Below are 17,905 nucleotides of genomic sequence, written 5' to 3' on the forward strand. Positions count from 1 at the left end.
CACACTTTTGCAGTTTTGCAGCTTTTCAGCTCTCAGGCTCAAAGTCTCACCCAGAAAAACACTAAGCCCAGCACCAGTAGCTGTATACTTGACAACACCAAGAGTGTCTCCTTTTGACATTTATGGAGTCCTTAGGTTGTTACAATAGGGGTCAGCGTTCTCAGGGAAGGTGGTATTTAAGCTCCCACATTAGTGGGAAGTGGACAGCCTGGTCTATATGCTCGGACTGGCAAAATTTTCTTTCTTTCCTTTTTTTTTTTTGTGACAGTTAATCTTTAATGAGCCCTTAGTCTGTGACTGTTATAACATCTATTAACAGCCGTACCTGGGCCCGCTCATCTCTCTCAACAGCACTGTGAGATTAGGACTCTTGTTATACCCTTGTTTAATCGATAAGGAGACGGAATCACAAACGCAGTTAATTGGGGAAGATCACCAGCGACCAAGCGGTGGGAAAAGCAGGGGCCCGCGGTGGGCGGAGGGGGAGCGTCAGAGCTTGCCCTGCGCGGGTTCAACAGGTACTCAGCTGCTGCTGTATTCTGGGGGCTGTGGGGGTAAGGGCTTAGGGTATCCTTCTCATCTACTCGGACTTAGTGAATACATGCCAGGCATGTCACTAACTTTTAAAATAGCCCACTTTGAGGGTGAGGGGACCCTTTTAGATCTCGATTGTGCTGGCTGTTGTAGGTCTGCGTGCATTTGCCCAAACTGGCAGAATGGTGCCCTGCAATTTACTTAAGTGAATTATGACTTCATTTAAAAAACTTAACCCCCCCATCCCTCCACCTCCAGCCGCTGCTCAGGCCCACGCGGCAGGGGGCCTTCAAGTGGTCCCTGCCCTAACTTGAGCTAGGGTGAGGGACGAGCCTTTGTGGGCGGGCCCAGGTGCGGGACCCGAGGCAGCCGCGGCCGGCCGGCGGGGAAGGCGGGGAAGGGAGAAAGTAGGCGCAGCCGGTGCGGGGGAGGGATGGGAAGAGCCCGCGGACCGCGGGGCGAACCCGGGGAGGCGGGGGGATGCCGGGAGAGAGGGAGGGACCTGCCGGCGGGAGAGCGAGAGGCACCAGCAAGGGAGGCGGGGGAAGCGTGCGCTCCGGAGCGAGCCCGGGGCTGCGAGGCGGAGACAGCCAGGCCACGGGCCGCCGAGCGTGCCCGCCCAGGCGACCCGCCCTCCCCGCCGCGGCGCGGACAGACCGACCGACGGCGCTGCGTGCAGGAGGCGCCCGGCCATGTTCAGCCGGAGCTCCCGGAAAAGACTCTCCAGCCGCTCGGTGAGTGTCCCCTAACCTAAGCGGGGCCGGTCTCTGGGTCCCCCTGGGCCTCCGCGAGCGCCCCTGCCCGGCTTCCCTCCCGCCCCGCCCGGCGGCCGCGCACCTGTGGCCCCAGGTAAGCCGGACCCGCGGGCGAGGGCGCGTCCGGGGCTCGCGGGAGCGCTACAAGGCGCGGAAGGGGTTAAGTCTGGAAACCCCTGTCTGGGCGAGAGCGAGACCCCGAGCGGTGGCCCTGTATGTCACAGTCCGGGGGCGCCCGGGAAAGCCCCCTCCCTCGCTTTTTCCCGAATCACAGTATCTAAGCTCCACCGTCCAGCCTCTCGGAGCTCTAGCCGCGGACTTGACTTTGGGCTGTCTTTTGGGGTGTCCTGTGCTGCCCCCTTCCCGGGAGCACCGGCATGGCTCTAGGCGAATGCGCGATGGTCGCTTCTCCCGGACCCTGGGGAACAGAAAGGTCTTGCTTTTGTTTCTTAGAAACCCGCGACCAAGGTGTCTGGGGGAGACAAAGCCCCAGCCATGGCCATTTCTTGGTGGCTTGGTGCCCACGCCAGGGGTAGCCCGCCTGGGTCCACACACCCTTCCCCATGCGGGAGACCACTCTGGGGCGCCGGCAGCGCCCCGCCCCGCGTCCCCCACAACTGAGAGGAGCATTGGAGGCAAATTTGATAAGGTGGGATGGGAAGGTTAGGTCATCCTGCTTGGGACACCAGTGGGGCTTTGGAGGTAGCCCCCGTGGTGGAAACATGGTTGTGTTGTCTTTTTGTTTTGAAGTTGACTGGACTGGGGCGGATAGAGAGAGGCCAGCCGTGTAATGCGTGTGGTGACCAGTGCCCCGGGTTCGCCTTGCATAAATGGAGGTAGGATGCATCAACTCTGATTCCTAAAGGCATAACAATTCGGGGGTGGGGAGCAGGGAAACATGTATCTATATCTATATATATACGCTCACACAAACGCCTATATTTATCTCCTTTTGTAAATCTCACTTGTAAGTCACATGGAAAGAATGCAAAGGCTGTTCCTTTAAGACTGGGGCTACATCTGCTACAAATATCGGAAGGTGGAAGTGGTGGCCAGACACTGGGGGTTGCAGGAGAGCCTGGCTCAGGCTGCATTTCCCTGCTGGGAGGGTTCTGAGTCCTACCCACACTCTGTGTGTCTAAGTTGCTCAGCCCCAAATGGTTCAACTTGGGCATGAGGGCCACAGGGCAGTGTGTGGAGGATACCTTGGCCGTGCTGGTATTTCCCAATTGTGTTTTCAGTTCAGTCCCTGTAGCTCTGGGTCCCACCCACAAATCCACTACTGCCTGCCTGCGCTGTGTCAACCTTCTTCGGTGGCCAGATGTTTCTTATTAATGTGCCGTGAATGTTGACTTCCAGGCAGCCCCAGCCTGGATTGGAATGATTATGTTTGGGAGATGTGGGATCAGGGTGCCCTCCCGTTGCATCTGGCTGCTGGGGCTTTGGTTGGAAAAAGTTGGGGTGCAGGCTGGCAGGCTCTCAGTTGGATGACGTAAGGAGAAGGGAGTGGATCCTTTTTGGCGACTTTCACGAAAAGGAAAAACCAGTGACAGAATATTCCCCGACATCCTAACATGTTCTCTCTTTGATGAGTGCATCTTTCCCTTTTCCCCACCACTCATATGGCCCTTTGAAGTGGGCGGTTTCTGGACACAAGGCTGGAGGTGGGGGGAAGCCTGCTTTGATTTCATTCTACCCCTCTGTGCGTGCTTCTCTACTTTCTCCCAAATGGTAATGTGTGTTGGGCACCCAGTTACAAGGAAATTCCCAAGCAGCTCCTTCAGAAATTAAATGCTTTTGTTCCTGCCTCTGATAGGTCTGGCAGCCTCCTTGCCTTTGTTTCAAGGCACTGAGCACAGCCCTTATGGCTCCCGAGCATTTAATAACTTCTGTCTCCCAGGCAAGGCCAGGTGACCTTATAAATATGGAATGGGCGGAAGGAGGCATCCATCACTGCCAGTTTTGTAGCCCAAATAGGTGTGGTCTGAGCTGGCCCCTTGCACATCCCAAATGTGGAAGTAGGTGGTCAATGGACTAGGTATAGGAGCCTCACAATGTAAACCCAGTCCAGTATGGCCTGACTGCTTACTGCTTCCTTTCTGATCTCTTGGGTTCACAGGGGTGGGAAAGGCAGAGTCACAAACAGGAGAGTGCTTCCCAGCTCCTCCCCTACACAGCAGCTTGGGGTCAACTTCTGCCCAGAGGCCTGTGGGGTAGTGGTTCTGTGTGTGGGTTGTGGACTGATGCTCCTCCTTTTTTTTTTCTGTGTGACCTCTGACCTCCAGTAAGTCCCCTGGTCTCCGGAGTAATTGGTTTCCCTAACCATCAGGTGGGAATAATCGTGGTACTCAGCTCATAGGATTGTGGGAGGGGTTAGATGAGACCCATTGTTCACCCAGTATCAGGCCCACGGTAACTACTGGCTACATTTGTTAATTATTTTTTAGCTTCCTATCAACGGCTGCTTGGGAGGAGGCCTCAGTAGCCTGTTTGAGGCTGCTGGGTGTCTAGGTTACTTTAGACTTCCATGACCACAGTTTCTTGGAGAACCTTCAGCTGTTTTAATCCAGTTGATTTTGTGACGGGAATACAAGTGCTGTATTTTCAGCCCATTTTGGAGCTTTTCTTCTGGAAAGAGACCTTTTCATGAGGCTGAGATGGGTTTTCATGCAGAAGCAGTTTCCCCATTGGCAGCAGAAAGGCTTCTCTTGGGCTCCATGAATGGGGTTTTTATAGCATTTCCACCCATTGCTGGAAAGGAAGCAGCTCCTTGCTTTTGCTCCCTCCTTTTCCCCCATGGGCATATTTTCTGGTGACCTTTTGGAGAAGAGGGACAACCATTCCTGGGTTACAACACAATGTTCTTTTTTGGCAGTTTGGAGCCCGCAGTGTGCTCACTTTCTGTTCCTCCGAGGGGGGTGGGAGGGCGGGGAGAGGCTGTGAATCCAGGGGAGAGACCATTGAGCCCTGAGAGGAGCAAGAGGGTGGCCTGACGGAGGCTGAAGGGCTCCTTTTGGTCAGACCTGAAGAGAGAGAGAATTTCCCTTACCCCAGAGGAGCAGGGCACCCTACACATTACTGACTGGTCTCTTCCAGCAGCTCTGCTTCTACACGGGTCCCCTCCGACCCACTGCCCACCAGCAGGCATTCCCCCCAAAGTAGAACAGAATGGTAGCCCTGCATCCAGCTCTAAGGTACTAACGGAGGTTCTAGGGCAAGAAGAGTGTTTGCTTCCTCCTCTGGTGTGGTGGAGAGAGCTAAGGCTTGCAAGTCCAGAGCTGGCCCGCTGTCTTGTGACCTTCAGCAAATGGCTTGGGCTCCCTGAGTTCCATTTCCCTCTGCTGTCGATGTGGGATTTCTCTACCAAACAAATATTTGAGTGCCTGCTTTGGGCCCGGCTCTCAGCGGGTGCTGGGGATATAGCAAAGAACACACCAGACAGGATTCCTACCCTCATTGAACAAATAATTACATTTTAGATAAGGTGGTGGGGAAAGGACTCTCTGAGGAGGTGACATTTGAGAAGGGACCTAGATGAAGCAAGGGAAGGAGGAGGAGCCCTGTTGATTCAAACCTGGGGCAGGAACCAGCTGGATCAACGTCTCCCCGGGAACTTGCTAGAAATCCAAAATCACAGGCTCCGCCCTAGACTTACGGAATCTGAGCTTTAGTGAGATCCCCAGCTGACTCGTGTGCACCTGAGAGAGAGAGAGGGAGAAGTGCGGGGTTCGAACACCTAGCCCTGTGGATGCTGGATTGTTCCCTGTACTTTGTGGCTTCCTCCGTGTGAAGGAAGACGCCGAAGGCCCCGAGGACGGCTCTTAGAGTTCGTGGGAATTTCCCCGAGTTACAATACTGTTTCCCCATTTCCGTTATCACCAACACCTGCAGGTGGCAAATGCGAGGATTTGTAGGTTTTTTTTTTTTTTAAGAAATTTTTTAAAAATTTATTCATTTGACAGAAAGAGAGAGAGATCACAAGTAGGTGGTTGTGGGGGTAGGTAGCTGGCTCCCTGCTGAGCGGAGAGCCCGACGCAGGGCTCGATCCCAGGACCCTGAGATCATGACCTGAGCCAAAAGCAGAGGCTTAACCCACTGAGCCACCCAGGTGCCCCAGGATTTGTAGGATTTCTAAAGAAAAACAAAACAAACCAAAAAACCCTAGGAAGGTTCCCGTGTTTTGGCGAACAGAGGGCTCACAGTCGTCCAGCACGGTGCCCTCCTCCACCTGATCTAGGGCAGGTGGGGAGCAGAGGTAAGCACTGTCCCCCACAGGCGACTGGGCCACAAAGCAGCAGCACCTGAAGGCAGCCTGGGGCCGGCCTCAGAGGGAATTTGCATTAAGAGGAACATTAAGGCATCTTCAGGGACCATGGGCAGAACAAAATCATTAATAACTAAGATCTTCCTGTACTATGAGAGAGCACGCTCGGTGGGGGTTCACTGAGCTTGCTTGTTTGCAACCAGTTTGAGAAGGGAGGGGAAAACTAGCCCTTTTTCCTGGGAAGCTTTGCCCTGTGAATGCCTAGGTTCTGATGAATAAAGTAGCAACAATAATGCTGCAGCATCAGCCATGATCGGGATGGGCACTTACCCTGTTCTGAGCTCTACCTCCCCAGGTGATACCCGTTTCTAGTTCGTCCTCCCCGAACTCTCCAAGGTACAAGTGGGGATTTCCCTGATGAGGAAACCGGGGCTCCAAGTTGTTAAATAATCTGTCTCAGGTCTCCTCACTGGGGAGAATGAGCTGGAATGAGCTCTAAACCCCCAGTTCATTTTCTGGTGACTTAAGGCTTCCTATTCCCTCTCCAATGTAAGGCAGAGGGCTCTCCGGTCACGTGCAGGCTGCAGGTGGATTTTCTTTGGTCTGCCCAGTGTGTTAAGTAAGAGGGCTTTTTATAACGTTAGAATCTAGGTTTCCAGCTTCTCTTTGAAAATCCAACAACGTGATAGCACGGAGCCTTTTTTGCTACCTGGCAGCGTAGGAGTGGTCTCTCTTCAGATGGGTATGACCTTGGCTCGCCGTCGTCTCTGACATTCTGGTTGCCCTGAGGGACCTCCTCAAATCCTTGGGCACCCTGTCCCATACTGGGAGTGCCTGGAGTTTTTACACGCTGAATAAGCACGCTCGTCTCTCTAAATGTGATCTTAAAAAATAGGACGCTTTTGTAAGAGTAGCTGCCATTCCAAAAGCACAGGCAAAGCCAGACAAGTGCTTTATGTCTTTCTTGTCTTTCCATGACATCAATCCTTGGAGATGGTACAATTATTTATCCCTGTTTTAATAGAGACAGAAACGGAGTCTCGGGGTCAAACAGTTTGCCTACATCCTTATAGCCAGCGAGTCGATGGTCTTCCAGCCTTGTCTGACCGCAGAATTCTGGGTCTGGACGAGGACTTTTGCAACTTGGCTTGCATAGGAATTCCCAGGGCATCGTATTCAAATGCAGATTCTGATTGAAGGGGATGGAGGCAGGGACCCAAGATTCTACATTTCTAAGAAGCTCCCAGGTGATGCTGATGCTGCTGGTTGGGGAACAGGCTTTGAGTAGCAACAGTCTGGACCAGGGATCAGCAAATTGAGTCCTGCTGGCCAAATCTGACCCTTTACCTGTTCTGTGTGGCTTATAAGACATACATGGTTTTAGCATTTTTTTTTTCATGGTTAGAAAAAAATGGGGCATCTGGATGGCTAAGTCCGTTGAGCATCTGACTCCTGGTTGCAGCTCAGGTCATGACCTCAGGGTCATGAGATTGAGCCCCGTGTCAGGCTCTGAGCTCAGCACGGAGTCTGTTTGTCCCTCTTCCTCAGCTCCTCCCCCTGATCTCTCTCTCTCTCTCCTCTCTCTAAAACGAATAAATAAAATCTTAAAAAATTTTTTTAAATGATTGGAAAAAAATGAAGGGCATTTATGACCTAGGAAAATTGTATGAAATTCAAATTTCAGTGCCCATAAATAGCTATCTGAACAAAGTCAAGTGCATTTGTTTATGCACTGTCTATGGCTGTTTTCTTGCTACAGTAATAGAGTTCAGTATTTGTAACAGAGATCACTTGGCCTACCCAGCCAGAAACATTTACCGCCTCACCATTTGGAAAGAATGTTTGCCAATCCCTGGGTTGTACAGCAATTGAGGGGAATATGCAATAGCATCTCTTGGTTTTAGAAGAAAAGAATCTGAGAACCTTTTGGAATTAGAACTCAAGGAGACCTCCCCTCCAACCTGGGTGATATTTGGTGCAGAAATCAAAGACAACCAAAGAACCAGGGAATAGACCAAAGCCATTTCTAAAGGGCATGTGGAGATACGGCTTGCGAGACCAGATCAATGCCCGCCAGCGGATTCTAAGCTCCTTGTAATCCCTTTAACATTTCGGCTTTGCTGATAAATGTAGATTCGACTTGAGTATTAAAAGGCGGGCTTTTAGAACAAGCCTCCTGGAGTTGCACTTTCAAGAGCTGCTGACGTGGAAAGCTCAGACCAGGGGTGGTTTTGTGAGGTGGTTTTAATTATGCAGAGCGGTTTGTCTCTGGACAACTGGCGGCCTTTCCAGGTGGCATGCTTTGGCCCCTTCAGCCCATACTGCCTCGAAAAGCATCTTAGTTGCCCGGGCAATTGTGTTGATTGATGACTCTGGTGGCGATCTGGGGAGATGCCGGCTTGGTTTCCTTTAGTGGGTTGTCATTTGGCTAAGAAATGGGTTCCCTGATTATTTTGCTGGGGGAGGAAAAACTTTCTGTCTCTTCAGATGCCAAGAAAAGTTGGGGGTTGGGGGGGAAGGTGAAAGGAGATGGTATGTGTGTGTATGAGTGTGTGTGCACCCAAGACATATGCCTGGAATCCTCAAAGTAGGGAAGGATCTATAGCAGCTCAGAACTTGCTGTCTGGCTCACTGTGCATCCTTGGCATTTGATAACATGCTCGATAGAAGCTTCAGCACCTTTGTAGGATTTTTCTCTCGAAGAAACCTATTTGTTCGTCCCAATGTGTCCATGTTATGGTCTCTGATTTCCAGATAAGGTGTCGCTATTGTGAAGTATTTTAAAATCACACACCCTCACACGTACGTGCGCATAGAAAACTTACACAGCACTCAGAAGCAAACCCTTCATTACACCTTTGAGAGCAGCGGTCAGCAAAGCACAGCCAGTGGGACACAATCAGGCTGCTCTCTGGTTTTGTAGAGACTTCTAGCCAAGAATAGCTTTCCTATTTTTAAGTGGTTGGGGGAAAAAAAAATCAAAAGAGGAATAACATTTTGTGGCACATAAAAATGACATAAAATTTACATTTTAAGTTCATAGCTGGAGTTTTAATGGGACACAGCCATGCCGCTTCCTTTAGCATCCTCTCTGATGGCTTTTACAGTAGCAGAGTCTGGTAGCTGAGACAGCCCTCGTGGCCCAGGAAACCGGAAGAGTTGACCACGTGGCCCTGGGCAGAAAGGCTGCTTGACCCCCCCAGCCAGATGTCTTGAGATCTATTGCTTATGGCTTGGTTTTTTACATCCTCAAATTCATTCCAATTAGTCTTTGTTAATAAGATTTTAGAGAAAACATGCATCCTATGTGGTCTTCTGTAGCATACTTTAAGATTTACAAATTTTTCCAGGACATCTTTGCGTGTCATCATATAAAGAGCAGAAAGATCGAGGGACTCCTGGGGGGCTCAGTTGGTTAAGCATCTTGCCTTTGGCTTGGGTTGTGATCCCAAAGTCCTGGGATTGAGCCCCAGGTCGGGCTTCCTGCTCTGTGGGAGCCTGCTTCTCCCTCTCCCTGCCACTCCCCCTGCTTGTACTCTCTCTCTCTAATAAATAAATAAAATCTTAAAAAACAAAAAAGGCAGAAAGATTGAAACTAATACATTTGTTAGCTTTTAGAATCTGGTGTATGGGTTATCAGTAAATTGAAAATTCTCTGCTCATGGCCACTTTGGTGGTTTTCCACCGTTCCTGATTATATAGCAGATGATAATAGCTTTTCTTATGCTACACCAGGGCCATGTGAAGCTCTTGTCAAATTGTCTTCCAAGGAGATGGTGCCAAATTCCACCCCTGCTATTGAAAAAAATGTGAATATATTTATGTGTTCTTCAGGCTGAAACTTTGAAACATCTCAGCGTGTACAGCAACCTTGTAATTAATCCTTGTTTAATCACTCTGAGTGACAATTTGTTCCCAATGAATAGTGAGAAAACACGGAGCACGGATGTCAGTCATCTTTTTCTTTTTCAAAATACGTTTTATTTGTCTTTAATCAGGAGAGTGGTACTCCCATTCTGTCGAAAGGTTGCCATCCATCTTTCTGCGTCTGTTGTTTAAGGTTGGTGGGATGAGGGGGAATCTCATAAGTGTGTTATTTTGTGGTCTGCTGGTTCAGAAAGCTGTAAGGTTATCCGTGAACTCTACCATTAATGAGAATCCCAGAGGGAATTCCCTGTGGACAGAGGGAGCCGTCCCCAAAGGGAATGATTCCCAGAGCGTAGAGCATTATGAGATCAAAAGAATTCTACCTGCCCTGTGTATGGAAGAGCCACGGGGAGTGATCTCTGGGGAGAAATGTGTACTTTGAGGCAGTGTCATAAAAACTTCTATGAAGTATATAGGGCTTATGTGGGAAGATTATGGCTGAGCGGTTAAAGGGAAAGCCTTTGAAGACGTTTTGCTGGGATTATAGTCTTGGTTCTGCCTTTTACTAGCTACGAATCCTTGAACATGGTACTTAACCTTTCCGAGCCTTCCTTGGTTTTCTCATCTGAAAAATGGGAATAAGGTTACTATTATGAGGTTCTCTTACGAGGCTGTCAGGAGGATTACGTGGGATAAGGCACGTAACATGCCTCATTGTGCATGGCATGTAATGTAAGCTCCATGGGTCTGTGGTCGAAAGACAGATGAGTAGCAACAGGATTGGATAAGGAGTAGGAAGGCAGGAGGGCCTGGGGGCCCAGTGGATTAAGCATCCAAATCTTGGTTTCAGCTCATGGCGTGATCTCACAGTTGTGAAATTGCGTACCTCATTGGTCTCTGTGCTCAGCGGAGAGTCTGCTTGAAGATTCTCTTTCTCCGCAACTTCCCTCCATTCAGTCTCCCCTCCACCCCCTACTCAAATAAATAAATAAATAAATCCAAAAAAAAAAAAAAGAGAGAGAGAAGGAAGGTGTGGGTTGGAGATGCAATGACAGAGAACAATTCCCCCCCGCCCCCCCACCACCATAATGAGCTGCAGTGCTTCATTTGTTAAACGGGTGTGACGCTCCTTTTTCTATGAACTTCAGGCAGGAGAGATGGTGTCTCCAAGCTCCCCCACCCCCGACCATGTGGGACTTAAGGTTCTAAAGGAATGAATATGGATGGATGGGATAGCCAACTCACATCACACACTTACATGCAGACATACACACTTCAGATGAAATGGAGTTTAGAATTGGACCCTCTACCCTCACAGTCTATTTGCTTAAGTGAAATGTGCATATGATGTTCGTTAAAACAGTTTGCCAACCACAACAAGAAGACAACATTTAAATTTTGCCCCTGGTGTCCTTATATAAAAAGGGGCCTTTTTTTGTGCCTTGTGCCCACCAACTGGACCATGAAAATTCATGTCCAAGATGAAAGCCACTCATCATCAAGGTGATACTTAATCCGTGTTACTCAAGCCTGCTTGATAAGCGTCGGGCTTTCCTGCTGCTAGTGTGCCGCACCAAACACTTTGACTTACATGAACATTAAGGAGAAGCTCCCTTTTCTAATTTATACAATATTTGAACTCCAAGATCACACTCTGAAAAGTCCTGGGACAAGATCTGGCCTGTACCTATATTTTGTTGCCGTGGTACTAAATTTAAAATTTTAAGTAGTTGCCAGCATTTTGATGTTTGGTGTAAGAAATCACATTCAGGGTTTCTTTGGAGTAATGTATTTCCAGCAATTCTGGGCTTATTATATTCCTCCCTTACTTTCTGATACGAATGTGTGTTCAGCTTTTCCACAGTCGCCACCATTCCCTGTTGTGTTATCCTTGGCCTGCCTCACTCATTTACATTTCGGGCTGGCTGCTGTAGACATCTAACTTTGTGCTAGTAATTTGAAGAAGCCAATGAGTGATTATGCCTGACTGGAAGGAGATAAGAATGGCAGAACAGAAGAAAGTCGCCAGTTGGCTGGGACAAATGGACTGAGCAGGACATCTAAGTAGCTAAATCCTCCCTCTCTGGGAGTTGCTTTTTGAAAGGAGCTCACATTGTTGAGGGTTTGCTGTGTGGTTGGCTTTTTTCATGGCCCGTGATTCCCTCAGAACAATTTTCTGAGGCACGTGTTTTATCTTCTGCTTTGTAAACAGGGGGAGACTGTGACCCAGGGGGGGTTAGGTAACATGTGTTAGGTCACACGGGTAAGAAGTAGTGGAGTCAGGATTTGAATCCAGGTCTCTGAGGTTCAAGATCACAAGTACTCTGACCAAGACAGCATGTTTAGCTCTGGCATTTTGTCTCTCCTTGTCTAAATATAAAACTATAACTTGGGGAAAAGAGTCATATTCTCAGTGGTCTGGGGATGAGATTGGACTGTTGCCCACACTGAACAGAACGTCTGAAGAACCCTGGGCTGGTGGGTTTACTTGCGGATGGGGGCTTTAAGGTGAAAGTCTATAAAATCAGAGGACTGAGGGTGTCTGAGAGGTGACAAACTGGCCACTTGCAGTTTCCCCATCAGATCTGCATACATCGAAGGGGGCTCTCTTCAGCTTGCTGACCCGTTTGGTATTAAATTGGGCTATGGGGAAGCTTGTGAAAAGTGGGAGTCTGCAGCATTCCATTTGCATGTTTCCTAGAGGAACCCTCCGCAGAAGAGGTCAGGGGAGGGAGTTGACGGAGCACCCCCTCGGAGCCGGCTTGAGTCCCTAAGCTAAAAATAACCAGGACCTCCAATCTTTGGACCTGTGCTCTCGAGCTTATGGTCCCCAATGTTTCACAGATCCCAACACCACATTACGAAGCAGACACACTTTTGCCAGCTTGAAGGCATTTAATGAGAGCGTTATTTGATTTTTATGTTTGGTAAACTACTTGGGGATGCAGAAACTGCTTTCACAATTCTTAAAAACTGGCTCGTTAAGTGTACATGTAACATCCAGAGCCTGTCCTCCACGTTGAGTGCTGAGGAATTAGGCCTCCAGGGGGCTTATTAGAAGAATGCAGGTGTTTTCTTTCTTCAATGATACTATGAAATTACTGTGATAATATAATTTCCCCAAGCCTTTTGTTCCACAGTCAGGCACCCAGGAGCACACGCCTGTCATTTGCATCTTTGATGACTTGCCCTTTGGAGCTTCTCCAGTGACATACAGAGCTGTTGGGAAGTCATAAGGACAGTTTCCTCTCAGCTTCATGAAGCCCCACATTTGGAGGCAATGGGTAACAGGCATGTCTCTGTTGTCTTGGGTCCAGGAATATTTGAAGTCATAGGGAAGGAGACGTACCTAGGTTTTCCTGGGTCCTGGGAGGTGGAATGGTTTCATAGATGTATCCAACTGCTAGGGATTATTGAAAAATTCTGGGTTTTGCTTTTCAAAGCCCTGGTGATAACAGCATTTTAAAAGCAGGTTTATTTCTTATTTTAAATTAATCTTGATCAAATAGTTGGATGATAAATGTGCCATGTAGACAGTTTGGAAAAGTCAACAAAGTCAAATGATTTCTTTAGGGAAAACAAAAAAAAAAAAGAAAAGTAGTGAGACTCCCTGGATCCAAAGAGGAATCTTCTCCACATTAGGGTGTGATTTCCTTCTAGGGCTTTTTTCAATGGGGAGTTGTACATAACTCTATTATTATGTAAATGAATACAACCTGGGTGGCTTCAGATAACAGAAATTCATTCTTTGGCGGTCCTGAAGCCAGAAGTCCAAGATGAAGGGGTCAGGAGTGTCGGTTCTCTCTGTAGGATATAAGGGGAAATGGATCCCCTGCCTCCGTCTTCGCTTCTCGCGGCTCTTGGCAGCCCTTGGCATTTTTTGGCTTGTAGATTTCACTCCTATCTCTGCTTCTGTCATCACAGGGTGCTTCCTTTTGTCTCTCTATCCCTTTCTCTTCTCAGAAGGCCTTGCCCTTGGATTTGGGCTCACCCTCTCATCTAGGATGATCTCATCTCAAGGTCCTTAACTTCATTACCTCCGCAAAGACTCCTTTCCAAAATAAAATCAAATTTAGAGATTCCCGGTGGATGTAGCTGTCCAGGGGGCTGCTCTTCAACCCATTATAATTACAATCATGGTGAGAAAGCATATACCCTTTCATGTTCTCCAGCAATGCACCCAACTAAGGCTTTTTAAATGCATTATCTAGGAAAGTCCAGGAGTGCTAGAGAGCTGGGTATCCACTTTAGGGCACCTTTGTGGGGAACCTGCCTTTTGTCTTTCCGAGGTGCGGTTAAATGCTTGCAACAGGCAGGGATTGTGCAAACCGCTGTTAGTGGATGGAATTTCCTGTCCGTATTGATGAATTCAGCATTCTGAATCAGTTGACCCCCTGGGGTCACTCTATGAAGTTCATCCATCTTCTCGCAGCTTTTGTTGGGCTTTGCCAGGGAGATGTATAGGAAATGAACTGATAGTGTATAGACGGTTATTTGTGGGAAGAACTGTTGGCCCTGGGGCTTTTAATTAATGTCTAGGTTGTATAACTGATTGACTTTCAAAGGGGAGAAAATTGAGCTCCCTTAGAAAAGAAAATTCTTCCTAGTTTTGGAACTAGGTCCCATCTCTACAAAGTCCTGCCACAGCTAACTTACTCCACTCCCCAGCTCCTATGACTTGTCTGTAAAATCCATCAGAAAAAGTCTAACATTAATTAAACTTCCCTACTCCCTGATTTTCGTTCTGTTAAATTCAGCATGAATGGATATTGGCTTTTCCTAGTAACTTAACTGAAATAAAATGAAAGCAAATGATTTTCCTCATTATCACTCTCATATTAGCGATCATGAATTGACCATTTACAATGGGCAAGAGCTATTCTATCCCAGGTGCATTTCTTATAGTCTTCAATTTAATTCTCGAAACCCTTTATGAAACAGACACCATGATCCACATTGGTTTTAAGAGGAGACCTGGGTGCTGCAAGTTGAAGCTACATACCCAAGGTCACACAATTAGTATTAAAACCAAGGTTAGATCTTAGGACTCTGACTGTGATGTGGGCTTTTGAGCACCATATTCTTTGCCTTGCCCCAAGGGATCTAAACAGTGGTGGGGCTATCCCCTTCCTGCTCCAAGTTTCCCATTCATTAGCTCTCAGTTGGTGCTTAATTTACACCTAATAAATCAGGTGCTGGTGCTGGTGGTTCAGAGAAGTAGTCTGAGAACCATTATAGCCCTGCCCTCCAGGGCTTAATGTCACATGGGAGAAGCCAGACAGACATGATTTAAATGACTGTCCACTTAGCAGTCTAGGAGATTTCTTACCATGAAGTAGTATAGAGTACTGGTACGTGATTGGTGCTGATGTTGAGGGCCAGGAGTGCAGATGGGAGAGAGAAGCCCCACTTGCATGTGAGCATCGGTACCTTCTTGGCTGCCTCCTCCTTCCTGTCACTTAGGGGCCATGGAATTTACTAAAGTAGCTTTCGCGCTCTTCCATCAGCAGAAAGGAAAACCAGCCAAGGTCTGGTGTCTGTGAAGATGACTCAAGGTTTAGGAGGTTCTAGCCCCACTGGGTAGTCCAATACATCGTAAGGGTACAGAAATGAAATAGTGTGGTGCTGGAGCAGGAGGTGATGCTGGAGGCAGACCAAGATGCCTCCAAAACTAGGCCCGAGTCTCTGTGCGCGGTGTTCAAGAGACGTGACCCGTAAAAGCCACGGGCTAAGCTTCAATACATGGTGCTAGGACAAGCAGTTTTTCCATTTGCAATAAGGAGAGAGAGATTCGAAACTTAAACAAGCCCCTCAATTTTCTTTTGGGTGAATGCTTTTATAAATTTGGAAAGTAAAAGGCATATCTAAATCTAAATAATTCCTCTTTTTCTGTCCCCCACTCCATACCCTTTTGCCATACTGGCCTCCTTACTACTGGTTCCTAAACGCAGGCATATTTCTACCTCAGGACATTTGACAGGGCAGCTCCCCCCACCTCCCACCCGCCCCAGCAGATGTCCACACAATTTGTTGCTTTGCTTTCCTCCAGACCTCTTCTCCAGTGTTTCCTTAGAGCAGCATTTCCTAATCATCCGAAATAGTGCTCCAGCCCTTCTCTTTTCCCTGCTTCTCTTAGGTGTTTTTTTTTTTTTTTTTTTTTTTCTGGAGCACTTTTCACGACATGACGCTCTATTACATTTTTAATGGATTATCTGGATTTTGATGTGCACTAGGTTTAATGACTATAGTCTACACAAGAACTTCAGCTTCATAAGAATCTTCTGTTTCGTGCCTTTTTGGTTTGTTTGTTTAATTCCCCAACTCTCAGAAAAATACCTGGTGCATGGCAAAAATCCCGGTAGAATTTGTTGAATAAATGAATAAATGAAGGGATGACCCAGAGCCCAGAAGTCAGAAAAGAAGATTATCTTCCCATGAATAACTTGAAATTTTCAAAAGACAACTTGGGAAAATTATTGGTAATGCACGATATAAGGAGACCTAATTTTTCAAAATGTGGAAACAGCTCTAACTAATGAGAACAATATGAAATGATTCAATAGAAAACTGAACAAAGGATCTCATCAGGCAGATGTATGGAAAAGCATTATTTGTTTTCTTAATGACATGAGCATTTCTCCTGTTTCTGTTTGCCTGAGTCCAGGATAAATAGCTTTTAGTTAACAGATTTGTGTGCAATGGTGAAGTTTGTGTCTCATGAACTATAGCATCTGCTTTCCTAGGAATTATTACAATAGGATGATACTCTGGTTTGAGCTAAGCTTTGTTCACTTCTGTTGAGAATATTTAAAGAGCTCTTCAGATTCCTTAGGATTTGGCATTGTCCGAGGGCATAAGCCAGGTCCACAGCTGTGATCATGTGATCCAGGAGACAACAGGAAAGCAGCTGAACAACTACAACAAAACATCACATCTACCTCTAGGGTTGTGGGTGTCTGGCCACTCATGGCTGCATTTCTGTGATCTGGTCACAGTGACTTGGAAAGGGCTGCTGGTGCTTAGTAGTCTGGAGACAGTGTGGTTAAACATTCTTTAGCCTGAGTAACTGTGCCATCACAGTGAAGGTAGTCCTGCCCCAAAGCCAAGGGCATTCTCACCCACTGAGGAGGAGTAATGCCAAGTGTTGCAAGCAGCAAATGCCTTTGGGAAGGGCAGAACACACCTCTGATACTTGGAAACTTCCTGAACTCTCCTGGACCTCAGTTTCTCTCATCTTGAGATTGAGGCACATGGATGAATCAGGAAGAGCTCCGTCATCATTAACACATGATGATAGCATTACTAGGGCTTTCTTGCTAAAATAGCCAACGGAGGAGATTTTGGCAAGAAGAAATTGGAAGGGAGTTGTTCATTCAATCCCTTTTGCTGGATAAACCAAAGGTCTGCCTTCCCTCAGTGAAACATCCAGTTTGTAAGTCCTTTTTCAGGACGCTGTCAGTCTCTGGTCCCTTCAGCTCTGTTGTAGACTCGTATATTACCAGGAGTGAATTTGTTTGTTCCTAAATCTATTCCCACCTGTTCTCCTTGGGACGGTAGGTACATATGTGAACTTTGTAAATCTATGAAATAAAGATGTAAACAGAAATAAGAATTGCTATTTCTATGAAAATGAAGCTCAGTGCTTGGAAATAACCCAGTAATGGATACTACGAACAACTCAGTTGAATTAGGTTTGAGCAAAATGATTCTAAGAGACTGGGAATGAGGCAGAGATCATGAAAGGACCTAGATTTGTTCGGACATCTTTTCGTTATGACACGGCTCTAAAAACAACCAAACCGAAATCGAGGAAGATGGATCGTAGGTTTCTTTTGTGCATGACCTAAAAGGTTTTCTGTTCCATAAACCCATATGTAAAATCTCCTCTCTCCCTAGAAATGATTGTATGGCTATATATTTCAATAAAAAAATTAGTGTATGTATGTATCATTATTTTGTGATTCCTCAATGTGATAGACACTGCTAGGTGTCCCCACGTCCATCATCTACTTCTTCCTTAGGGATATAACCTGTGAAATATTGTATGACAAGCAGCCTGAGAATTAAGAGTATGTACCAGCCCTTTTTATTCCTAGGGGTTGCCATTTCACTAAGTTCCACTCAAAGGCATTTAAGTTAAAATAGTAAGTACAGTGTCTGGGAAGTACCTTTCAAAAGAAAGTGTGTACCCCTGCTTCCTGCCCACTGGAATATGGATGTGACAGTTGGAGCTCAAGCAGCCAAATTGGACCATGAGGTAGAAGCCCTGTACGGAGGAATGTGGAATAAGACAGGCATTGCCTGGATTCCTGGTGACCATAAAGACTCTCCCTGGTAGCCTTGGATTGCGTAACTCCAGACTGTATTTACATGAGGGAGAAATTGTTTCTATCTTGCTTAAACCACTATTATTTTGGATTTTCAGGCAACCACAGCCGAATTTCTTCCCAACTTGACCTCAGATGTTCGTTATATTGGATAAAAG

General features: G+C 47.2%; 1 protein-coding gene across 1 annotated transcript in view; it reads left to right on the forward strand.

Annotated features, from left to right (window-relative positions):
* Positions 1-1,068: 1,068 nt before the first annotated feature.
* Positions 1,069-17,905, forward strand: part of PRICKLE2 (prickle planar cell polarity protein 2) — a 320,594-nt gene continuing 303,757 nt past the window's right edge. Inside the window, exons 1-2 of the mRNA XM_082727019.1 lie at positions 1,069-1,268; positions 2,040-2,125. Of these exons, the coding sequence (XP_082583145.1) occupies positions 1,227-1,268; positions 2,040-2,125 (128 nt within the window). The 5' untranslated portion in view covers positions 1,069-1,226. The remainder of the gene's footprint in view (positions 1,269-2,039; positions 2,126-17,905) is intronic.

The sequence above is a fragment of the Mustela nivalis genome (genome assembly GCF_964662115.1).
Source record: "Mustela nivalis genome assembly, chromosome: 1".
Classification (NCBI taxonomy): domain Eukaryota; kingdom Metazoa; phylum Chordata; class Mammalia; order Carnivora; family Mustelidae; genus Mustela; species Mustela nivalis.